Source organism: Astyanax mexicanus, unplaced genomic scaffold, assembly GCF_023375975.1.
Source record: "Astyanax mexicanus isolate ESR-SI-001 unplaced genomic scaffold, AstMex3_surface scaffold_41, whole genome shotgun sequence".
Taxonomy (NCBI): Eukaryota; Metazoa; Chordata; class Actinopteri; order Characiformes; family Acestrorhamphidae; genus Astyanax; species Astyanax mexicanus.
The window spans coordinates 1,053,851-1,066,407 of record NW_026040051.1 but is presented as its reverse complement, the minus strand read 5'-3'; the positions used below and the strand labels follow the sequence as shown (position 1 = coordinate 1,066,407).

General features: G+C 40.0%; 1 protein-coding gene across 1 annotated transcript; it reads right to left on the bottom strand.

Annotated features, from left to right (window-relative positions):
* Positions 1–579: 579 nt before the first annotated feature.
* LOC125794543 (cationic amino acid transporter 2-like) lies at positions 580–4,385 on the bottom strand. The gene is made up of 4 exons (XM_049473633.1): positions 4,053–4,385; positions 3,796–3,911; positions 2,124–2,284; positions 580–822 (listed from the first exon to the last, which is right to left on the bottom strand). Exons 1-4 carry the CDS (start codon positions 4,148–4,150, stop codon positions 658–660), a joined length of 540 nt encoding a protein of 179 aa, XP_049329590.1. The 5' UTR covers positions 4,151–4,385; the 3' UTR covers positions 580–657.
* Positions 4,386–12,557: the final 8,172 nt, after the last annotated feature.

Sequence of the window (12,557 nt, the reverse complement as noted above, 5' to 3'; positions counted from 1 at the left end):
TTCTCAGCTCTGAACGGCGAAAGAGGTAGAGCTTAGAGCGGCTAGTGGCTAATGCTAATGCTGCTCCAGCAGTGCTAACTGGGGTTTACAGCAGGCTACAGGCTGATCCTTCTCACCTCTGAACGGCAAAAAAGCTAGCATATAGCACAGTAAGCAGCTAATGCTAATGCTGCTGCAGCAATGCTAGCTGAGGTTAGCAGCATACTACAGGCCGATAATACACACAATCTGACTGATAAAATTCATAATTTTTTTTTCTGGAAATTTAAGGATTTTAAGTGTGCCTTACAGTGCGAAACATACAGTAGGCTGTAGGTCATAAAACCAAGCTTAGCTGCTAATTCATATTTTAGTTAAATAAAATCAAAAGGAAGACTAAATACAAATCTATTTTTTCATCTGAACATAAAATTTGACATTTTTTAATGGTGTTTATGCTGAGTGTAACTGAGGTGCTGGTGGATGTCGGTGATTCAGGGTCGCCCTCATGTCTATGTTACCTCCTGTCTCTCTCTCTCTATCTCTACCATTAATAAAGCTGTTACAGTCAGACCTGCTTTAGCCATTAGCCGCTAAAACTGAAACTGACGTACTGTAGTTTCAGCCCTCAGATGAGAACATTAGTCGTATTTGTTGGATTTGATTTGGTTTAATTTGTTAAAAAAACTTTCCAACACAACAGTGGAAACCCCAGCTTGAGATGTTCATCTTACCTATTGCCATCCAGACGGCGTAGCGGATCCACGTATCTGCTCCCAGCTGAACCATCAGATAAACATTCACAAAGGTGCTAACCACAGGAAGCACCGGCAGCAGAGGAACCTGCAGAGTTTAGCATGAACAAAATAGTAAATAGAATAATATAGTATATTAATATAGCTATTTATAGGTTTATGTTTGAGTAAAATGAACATTGTTGTTTTATTCTATAAACTACAGACAACATTTCTCCCAAATTACAAATAAAAATTCAGAGCATTTATTTACAGAAAATGAGAAATGTCTGAAATAACAAAAAAGATGCAGAACTTTCAGACCTCAAATAATGCAAAGAAAACAAGTTCATATTCATAAAGTTTTAAGAGTTCAGAAATAATCAATATTTGGTGGAATAATCCTGGTTTTTAATCACAGTTTTTTTTCATGCATCTTGGCATCATGTTCTCCTCCACCAGTCTTACACACTGCTTTTGGATAACTTTATGCTGCTTTACTCCTGGTGTAAAAAATTAAGCAGTTCAGTTTGGTTTGTTGGTTTGTGATCATCCATCTTCCTCTTAATTATATTCCAGAGGTTTTCAATTTGGTAAAAACAAAGAAACTCATAATTATTATACCCCCATCTGAAGAAACTCAACAATAGATGAGAAAACATGGAATGCTGGTGAACCTTCCCAGGAGTGACCGGCCGACCGAACAAAATTACTCCAAAAGGGCATGAAGAACTCATCCAGGAGATCCCAAAAGAACCCAGAACAACATTTAAATAACTGCAGGATCTCACTCACCTCAGTTAAGATCAGTGTTAATGATTCAATAATAAGAATAAAGAGACAAACGGGTAAAAATGATCTCCATGGGAGAATTGCAAGATAAAAAACACTGCTTTTTACATACTGAACGTAAAATGTAAAACATGGTGGTGGTAGTGTGTGTGTGTGTGATGATGGTCTGGAGCTGCTGGACTTTAACTTGCTGTAATGGATGGAAGTAGGAATTCTACTGTTCTCTAACATAAAATCCTGAAGGAGAATCAGAATCCGTCCATCTGTTCCTTACTGACCTCAAGCTCAGCAGTACTTTACTTGGGTTCTGTAGCAGGACAATGACCTAAAGAACACAAACCTCTAAAGTTCACTGTCTCTGAATGGATTAAAAACTAAAAACTAAATGAAGGTTTTGGGGTTAAAGGTCTAGTTAAAGTCTGGATGATTGAGATGCTGTAGATGATCTTAAACAGGACTTTTATTCTGGAAAATGCTCCAATGTGTCTGAATTAAAACTGTAATTCTATAAAGAAGAGTGGAACTAAATTCCTCCACAGAGATGAGAAAGGGCTAGATTGGTTTGGATAATCTGAAAAATATCAGTATTACAAAAAATCCCAGCTGGGTGACTCTCACCATGAAGGCAGCTTTGACGCCGCTCTGTGGTTGCCTCCAGATGATGATAACGGTGATGAGTAGACACAGCAGAGCTACGGTGATGATCAGGATCATCCACCACTCGCCCACCGACTGTATTCCCTTAGTCAGGATCACACTCAGAACCACTGCAAGAGCAACTGCACAAAAAAAACAGACAAAAATAGGGTTTTTCAGTGAGACTGAGGTGGAACTGTATGTAGATAAAGGCATGATGTTGTACAATCAAACTACTGAAAACCAAAAAAAAAAAAACGTTTTATTGCTTTAGTTTAAGTGATATTAGAATGTTTTTTTACATAAGTAGTAGTTCCCAGCTAGACATTGTTGAAATATTATGAGAATGTTAGAAGTGACGTTCCCAAAACTTTTTGCAACAGTGATGTTGCAGCAACGCTTGAAAGGGTTTAAACATTCTGAAAATTTCTGATATGATAATTGGTTAATTGTAAACCAGCTAGACATTCTGGATACATTATACTGTACGTGTACACTTAGTTCCGACCCTGCAATGTGATTGGCTGAAAGGCGTTCTATGAGTGCCGTTTTCAGCCTGTAATGCACTGTAACCAAAGCTCTCCATGTGTTACTCCACGTACAGGTAACCCAGCAACGATGCAGCGCTTACAAACCAAACACAAACCAAATACGATGTGATTATACACCACTGGGGGGCGCTGGTCTCCATAGAGGCAGTGCAGAAAAAACATGTCTCTAATAGGTGGCGTAGACAAAGACGTGGCCTTACGATTTAAAAATATGCATTAATACACACATTTTCAGCCACTAATATCAGGTTAAGAGTTGTTATTATTAAAATAAAAGCTTAAGTGTATATATTTTTATATTTTCTAGTTGATATTGGGTATTTTAAGCTGAATGTAATTTAAAGCTTGTAATTTCACAGTTCCTGCTGCTGGGGGGGCGAGGTAAACAAAACTTTCTTAAAAAAATAATAATAAATAAATAAAAATCAGTCAAACGAGCGCAGGACTTTAATCTACACAGATTTCTCTCCTGAAAACTGTTTATTTGGGTGAGTAAAGCGCTTCTGTTTATTTACAGTAAGATTAGATTTCCACAATTTTGACTGAAATGGTTGATAATGCCATGACAAGCAGAGCAGCAATTAAACTATTTTAACTGGCGGAGTTTTATAACAGATCCTATTTTCTCCTCCTCTTTAACTCAAAATCTTTTAATAAACAGTGATAATGCAAAACAAAGCAGTTACAGCACGAACTTCAAGTGTATTATTGCATTTATTATACCACAATTCCATTATCACTGTTTATTGAAAGATTCTGAGTAAAAGAGGAGGAGAAAATAGGATCTGTTTGGTTATAAAAACTCCAGCAGTTAAAATAGTTCCATTGCTGCTCTGTTTGTAGCTGCGTTTGTGCAGTTTGGCTTGTAAGCGCTGCATCGTTGCTAGGTTACCCTGTACAGTATGTGGCGGAGTAATACTGTACATGGAGAGCTTCGGTTACAGTGCATTACCGGCTGATAACGTTACTCATAGAGTGCCTCTCAGCCAATCACATTGCAGGGTCAGAACTAACTGTGGTATAATAAAGATTCTAAAAAATCGATGATAATCGATTAATCGTTGATTAAATGCAATAAAGAGCAATAAGTTTACAGGACTTACTGGTGCAGATGGTCAGGTACGACACGACGCTTGAACTTGTTGAGGTTGGTGAAGACGGCGGCCGTAGAAGATTCCACTTCTGCTCGTAGTTCATCTCATTTGGATCTGCTTGGTATCTGCAGTCATACAACGTTTGTTTTTTAGATTGCAGAATGTCCATGTTGGTTTTTCCAATATACTCAACTGGCCCAAAGAAACAGTCGCTAAAAAACGAGAACGTTAGCAGTGAAGTCTTTGTTCAGAAGAGTGGAACGTACCTGAGGATGAGGATACAGATGGCCACCAGGGTGTAGGCAAACAGTGTCCCAATGGACATCATGTCCACCAGAGCCTTCAGATCAAACACCAGAGCCATGATAGCTGTAAAACAGGTACACTGATTCCTCACATTCTGTTCAACTTTAAAATTACTGCTATCTGTAAGATTAAGTCCTATTCTATTGGCAATACTTTCCTACTATAGGAATTAGACAGGCTGTGTGTGTGTCAGCAATGGATGCAACTAAGTAGTTGAATGCAGCGATTTTCTCTTTCTCAACTGCAACCGTCTGGTAACCACTTAGCAACCACCACCAATATTATAGCAACACCTTAACTACCACCTAGCAACCACTTAAAAATGACATATCAACCTTCATGTATACCATTGCAACACCTTAGCAACCACCTAGCGGCCACCACAGATACCCTCGCAACACTTTAGCAACCAGTTGGCAACACCATGGCAATCACCCTGAAACCACTGAGCAACACTATAGTAATCACCACAGATACCATCGCAACGCCTTAGTAACCACCTAGCTACCACGTAGCAATGACATAGCAACCAATACAGATACCATACCAACCCCTTAGCAATCAGTTAGCAACACCATAGCAACCACCACGGTTACATTGCAACACCTTAGCAACCACCTAGCGGCCACCACAGATACCAATGCAACACCTTAGCAACCACCTAGCCACAACTTAGCAATGCAACAGCAACCACCACAGATACCATACCAACCCCTTGGCAACTACCTACCAACCACCACGAACACCTTGAAACACCGTAGCAATAGCAGATACCATAGCAACACCATGGTTACCAACCAGCAACCACCTAGCAACACCATAGCAACCACCACAGATACACTGCATCACCTTAGAAATCACATAGCCACAATTTAGCAATGACATAGCAACCACCACGGTTACATTGCAACACTTTAGCAACCACCTGGCAAACACTACAGATACCCTTGCAACATCTTAGCAACCAGTAAGCAACACCATAGCAATCACCCAGCAACCACTGAGCAACACTATAATAACCACCACAGATACAGTACCATAGCGACACCATGGTTACCACTCAGCAACCACCGAGCAACACCTTAGCAACCACCTACCAACCACCACAGACACATTGCAACACCTTAGCAACCACCTAGCAGCACCATAGCAACAAATGCATAGCAACACCCTAGCAATAGCAGATACCATAGCAACACCTTAGCAACGACCTAACGACCACCACAAACCACCTAGAATCACCATACCTAGCAGCACCATAGCAACAAGTGCATAGCAACACCCTAGCAATAGCAGATACCATAGCAACACCTTATCAACTCCTTAGCAACCACCACACACACACTGCAACACCTTAGCAACACCTTAGCAGCACCATAGCAACCACATGGGATAGCATAGCCACCACCTAGCAACACCTTAAAAACAACCACATTGCAACCACTTAGTAACACTATAATATGACATGAGATGACCCTACTAATCAGTGTGAGCCACATTAGCTGTGCAATGATCCTCTGTTTCCCTCAGAAAATTCACTTTTTTTTGTTTTTTATTAAATTAAAACTACAAGTAACAGAGCTGGTGAATTCTCAGGTGTGTTACCTGCCGCGACTCCTGAGGTGAGGGTGGCGATGACGGGACTCTGGCGGGAGCTGATGTTACTCAGAGGTTTGAAGAGCAGTCCGTCTCTAGCCATGGCGAACAGGACCCGGGGCATCGGGAACATCATCCCCAGCAGACTGCAACAAAACAACCAATCAGAGGGCATTAGATCAACAGTATTCAGTTTATGTAACAAAGTAACAAATGGACATTTGTGCACAGCATAATCTTAACCGGAAACAACTGCGTACATTTAATAGGCTATATGTCATACTGGGGATTAGTGAAGAACTCAAAAAAACATTTTGTGATTTTGTGAAAACTTTGATTTTCATTGGTGCACTTCTTTTCTTGATATTTATCAATAGCAATTACAGATTCCTAAGGTGTTTTCAAGCTTAGCAGCAAGTCTACGTATCTTATTCCCACACTATTGAAGCAATTATCGCTTGTAAATTATCGTAAACATCTGGGAAACCCTGTCATGAGTAGCTGTGTTAAAAAGAGTTTTGATTTTAAGATGTTGAAAACAATTGATGCAAATTCTCTAAAAACGAAGGATTGAAATGTGTGTTTTATCACAGCTGATTTATTCTAGTCTCAAACATTATGAAGGCAGTGTATTATACGTATTATTAGGAGCACTAAACTGAGCAATAAACGTCTATTTTCTGGTGTATTTTCATCCGTAAGGCGCACCGGACTATTAGGCTCATTAAGCGACACTTAGCAACACTATAGCAACCACCATGGATACCATAGCAACACCATGGTTACCACCAAGAAATCACTGGGCAACACTATAGCAACCACCATAGATACCATAGCAACACCTTAGCAAGCACCTAGCAACCACTGAGCAATGACATAGCAACCTCAATGGATACCATAGCAACAGCTTAGCAACCACCTAGCAACCCCTTAGCAATGACATAGCAACCTCAATGGATACCATAGCAAAAGCCTAGCAACCATTTAGCAACATAGCAACCACCACAGATACTATCGCAATGCCTTAGCAAACAGTCAGGAACACCATACCAACCATGCAGCAACACTATAGCAACCAACACCGATATTATCGCAACCCCTTAGCAATCAGTTAGCAACACCATAGCAACCACCACGGTTACATTGCAACACTTTAGCAACCACCTAGCGATCACCACAGATACCCTCGCAACACCTTAGCAACCAGTTAGCAACACCAAAGCAAACCCCCAGCATCCACTGAGCAAAATTATAATAACCACCACAGATAGAGAACCACAGCAACACCATGGTTACCACCCAGCAACCACCTAGCAACACCATATCAACAACCACAGATAGCACAGCAACATCTTAGCAGCCACCTAGCCACAACTTTGCAATGCCACTGCAACCACCACAGATACAATACCAACCCCTTGGCAACCACCTACCTACCACCAGGGACACAAATCGAAATGTGAGCATGGGTGTCGCCATGTTTCACTTCTAATGGGGAAGCTGGGGAAGCGCCTAATTAAACAAAACTGTAATTCTTAAAAAATAAATTTTCTTTCAAAGTTAAACGAGTGCTGGATGCTAATAGCAGATTTCTCTGCTGAAAATTTTTTATTTGGGTGAGTAAATAGCTTCCATTTATTTACAGTAAGCTTAGATTTACAATATTTTGTCTAAGGGTGAGTTTTCAGTGAAGTTTCTCCAGCACTAAGGCTGGGTTCAGCAGCATTAGCATTAGCATTAGCCGCTAACTACAGTGGATAGCGCTAGACTAAGGAACCAACTAGCGGCTCATCCCATGTAGCTTATTACAACATGGCGAACACGCAGACAGCTCAATATACTCACCTCTGAATGGTGAAAGAGCTAGCACTTACTGTGGTTAGCAGCTAATGCTAATGCTGCTGCACCCAGCCTTAGTGCTGGAGAAACTTCACTGAAAAATCACCCTTACAAAGTGCTGTACTTCAATGTTAAAGTGGCTTTACTTCTCCTTAATACCTGACTGGTAGAATTCATACATAAGGAGCACCGGATTATAAGGTGCACTGACTATTTTTAGACAAATTAAAGCATTTTATAGTCAACACAGTTTATTTTACAGCTGTATTTGCCTTTTTAACAGCACAATCGGTCTCAACCTGTTCCAGACCCATTTTAACTGGACTGAACTGCATTAGCTGTTACTGGAATCTCTTAAAGACCAGCATTATCTGTCCTGTAAATCCTGACGAGTAAATGTTTAACTTTTCTCAGCATCGCAGAGCTCGGCATTATCCATCACACACTCATTACCAAGCGAATCAGGAACCATTTGGAGTTACGAGTTTCCGCTTGCTCGTCTTGTAAGAAAAGACAGTGGCGCCTCATGTTGCATCGAAAACGAGCCCTAGAATATCTAGGTTTAGTAGAATAAAGAGAGTTCAAAAGAAAATCTAGCAGAACCAAAAAAATACAGGTTTAAACATGCCAATTTCACATCCCCAAAACTGTTACATCACAGTTTTGACTGATAAAATTTGCATTCCCAATATTCACATAAACCCAGTGCACTAGTGTAAGCCATTAGCTGTGTCTAGGCTGCATTTCTCAGCTACTTCTACATCATAGAAGATTAGGAGGACGCAGCTGATGTATCCTTCACATTCTTCAGTTACCCACACATAACTGTGCACATGCATTTTTTAAATATAGGTATTTTTGTTCGAAATATATTTAATTTCCCTGACGAAATGATGTGGGACCTTTTTGATGGGCGTGGTGTTCTGGAAATCTCTATCTTGGCAACAGAAAACACAGGATGTCATACCTGACTGGGATCAGGCAGAGAGAGAGAGAAAAGGGAGACACTGCTGGGATGGAATACGAAGCAGTTGTGTTTATTAAGAAACACGGGAATAATATAAAACTCAAAAATGGAAAACAAATGAAAACACAATGAACATGCAACAATAACTAACTGGGGAAAACTAGAAACAAACTTAGAAACTGACAAATAAAGTGGGACTGGGCAAAGTAAAGAAAAAGCTGAAAAACGGGAGAAACGGAAAACGGCCAAAACAATAAAACCAGGAAGTGGCCAAAACAATAAGACCAGCGCGTAGCGCAGTACAAAGGGGAAAACGGGACAACTAGGCTACAAACTAGAACGAAAAACTACTAAGCAGAGCTTAGGGAAAATGGCTAGACTAAAAAACTCAAACTGGGCAAAGAAACAAAATAAGAAAATATAACAGAAAATACTTAGGCAAAGGGGACTGCGGGAAAACGGGAAGACAGGATCGTCTGAGAGAACGCTTTGTAAGACAGCTAACAGGCTGGAACTGCAGGGAAACACAGACCATGATAGTGACCATTACTCGGCGAAGAGTGGAGGAGAACAGCTTGCTTTTAAGCTGCTCTCCACAGCTGAAGCCAGTCTGTGATCAGGGCTGAGCAGCCGTGTGTGTGTGTGTGTGTGTGTGTGCTCTGAAGGAGCGGATGTCCTTATATGGGCATAGTGCTCTCTCAGAGAGTGCCGGAGGGGGGGGCGCGGTTGCTCAGGCCTGACACAGGAGCTCCACTGACTGAATAAAACCTAGACAGATGCCAACAGTCAGACGTTCATCGCTATCTTGACAACTTTTACATCAACAATAAACAGAATAGTAAATAAAATAACATTGCTGTTCCCGTAAATGAGCTGCTGGAGCTCCTTCACAGCGTCAACCAGCAGCTCAGTTTCCTCTGCTGAGAAGAGTCTGTTGGACACGTCCAGGTAGCTGCACCGTTACAATAGCAATCCACCAAAGTCAGAGCTCACCTGACTCTTAAAGAGAATGATGAGCAAGAGACACTCTGATTGGTTTTTTATTTCACATTACGCCCAAAATGAACCACACCCATGATTAATTAAGAGAATTAGTACGTCTTTTACGCAATTTGAGCTAAGCAAAGTGTACTTTTCTCATCATTACGATAGCAAAGACACACTGACACATTCTAAATCAAGTTGCACAGTGCAAGTTTCATCCCTTTAAATCGCAAAAAGTAGGGTCCAATGACTGATAACTTAATATATTAAATGTAAGACAATGTTTTTTTTACTTTAGCATGTAAAACATGAACATTATATTGAGTATCTTCACATTTTTATGCCCAAATTTGAGAGATTTTAAGCAAAACTGTAGATTTTTAAGATTGAAACACATTTAATATAGGAAATTAAACAACAATAGCCCACAATACTTACAGTATATCCCCTTTTCTACAGGTTTGTTGGTTTATTTCACGTTATGCCCAAAACAACCATGATTAATTAAGAGAAATAGTGCATGCCCAATGGGTGTACTTTTCCCGTCGTTATGATAGCAAAGACAGTTTAATTAGAACCCCAGTCTATAATAAAGGTGGCCACATGAAATTTTAATAATTTGATCACAATTTTGCCTTTTTGAGTTATTTTCAGAGGAAAGTAAATACACACTAGAATAGAATATATTTTTTGCAGAGACGTAAGTAGTGTACTCACTTTTGGAGGATATTGTATTGATTTTCTTTTTGTACTTGAATTTGTTTATTTGGATGATGCATTCTTAATTTATTTTAAGTTTTTTTTTATTTAATTGTGCATTTTATTTCATTTATTTTATTATAATGTTGTGCAAATGTAGTGTCTGTACCTTCAACCGTCCTTATTTTGACCATTAAAAAAAAAAAAAAAAAAAATATATATATATATATATATATATATATATATATATATATATTCTTTCTTTTCTTACTTCTGTCTTTTATTAAAAATAATGCAACTTTATGTTTTATAGAGATTTTTGGCTAAAATTTCTTTATCTAAATGTTACATACTGAAAAGATACTTATTTTACCTTGGGTGAATTGACAAATATCTTACAATTATGATTACTTATCTTAGTATCTATAATTACATAATCATTGTGTGAAACCTTGTATTTTATACGCATTAACCAATACTCACATTATATTTGATCATTTTTATTACTCACGGTGTATTTTACACGCATTTATATAGAAGATTAACCAATAATCAAAATATATTCTTTACATATATAGTAAAACATTGTTTGATCAGGCATGTGACTAACACAGACTCTATTATGACAAATTAACCCACATGATACATAAGGCATTTACTAACACATAGGATCTATTGTATGGCGGTCTAACCACGCGCCACTAACACATTAACATATAACATATGAGATCTATTGTGAGACTTGTGTAGCTCATGCTTGAAGTATTTCGTTCACTGCATGTCTCTGACTAACGGCCATCAATCATCAGCTAGTGCACTCTGTATGAACTGAATTGATACAAAGGAGACTTCGGGATGAACAGTGCGGCCTTTCTCTCTGTGCGTGCAAAGTCCTTCACCTACCAAAGCGGGAGGAGGACGCACGCACACGAGGGGGGGGGCGGCACTGTCTAATTACTGGAACAATATCACACTGTCTGACTGGACCCAGTCAAGGCCAAACACTAGTGGTCCGGTCAGACATGTGAATCTTGAGTACTAACACGTGAAATTATGCATATTAACATGAGCTAATCGTTAGCAACGCCTCATCAGCAGGTTTCACGTCATTTTGGGGTATAAACATGGAGTCGGATCAGAGGGGTTCAGAACTTATGCTGGGACGGCTGTTAGACGGTCTTTCATGTGTGGGTTCTCCTGAATATTCAGTACTTTGTAATAAATACTTGGTTTGCTTTCAACTCCGCTCCACCTGTCTGCGACTCTCTATCAAACGAACACGTAGGGGAGTTGTACCCCGGATGAGGGGTGGGTGTGGACCCATCTTACATTTTCTTTTCTACAACAATACCCAAACCTTCCCAGTCTTTTAGCAGAACACTATATTACCCAGAAGGCGTTTTTATTGCAGTATATTGTGATGTATTGTTATTGTTGCGTTTCATTGTTCTCATCACTGACCTTGTGTGTAAAGCCAGTGAATTCAGAACCCCTGCCAGGAAAAGCACCCTCTCTCGGGAGCGTACCCACGTCTATTAAGCTTTAATTGCACTTAGAAAATGGAAATACCCAAGATACTGTTCTAAGCTACGCTGAAATAAGGAAAAAAGAACCTGCAGCTTCTCCCGAGAGAGGGTGCTTTTCATGGCAGGGGTGCAGAATTTGAAAGTAAAAAGATAATTTTAAAACAATGACTTGACTTTGCTATGTCAGTGTATGTAATATTTAAGAGCAGTATTACCTGGTGGAAAGCGCACACTGTGATCCCACAGCTACAACGTACTTGGCCGGATCCCAGCCCACGTGGGTGAAGGCTACGGGCAGCGGGCTCTGAACACTCAGCTGGTAGTACGGCATCATCAGCGTGAGAGCGGCAGACACGCCAAAATACACCACAAAGCAGATGAGCAGAGAAGCTACGATACCGATCGGGATGGACCTCTGGGGGTTCTGGACCTCCTCACCTGAAGAAGAGAGAGAAATCCAGGAAAGAATGCTAATAATCGTATTTTACGGACTATAACATGCAATTAAACATACTTTAATATCCCTAAAAATCATCAGTATTAGCATTAGCCGCTAACCACAGCGCTAAGCTCTAGGTCTTTCCCTGTTCAGAGGTGAGTATTATTATTATCAGCCTGTATCCTGCTGTTAACCCTGGCTAGCACTGCTGGAGCAGCATTAGCATTAGCCGCTAACCACAGTGCTAAGCGCTAGCTCTTTCCCTGTTGAGAGAGTTGAGTATTATTATTATCAGCATGTACCCTGCTGTTAACCCAGGCTAGCACTGCTGGAGCAGCATTAGCATTACCCGCTGACTTTTACACTAATTAATTACACTTTTTGTTGTTGTTGTTTTGGTCGTGTTTAATTTTTA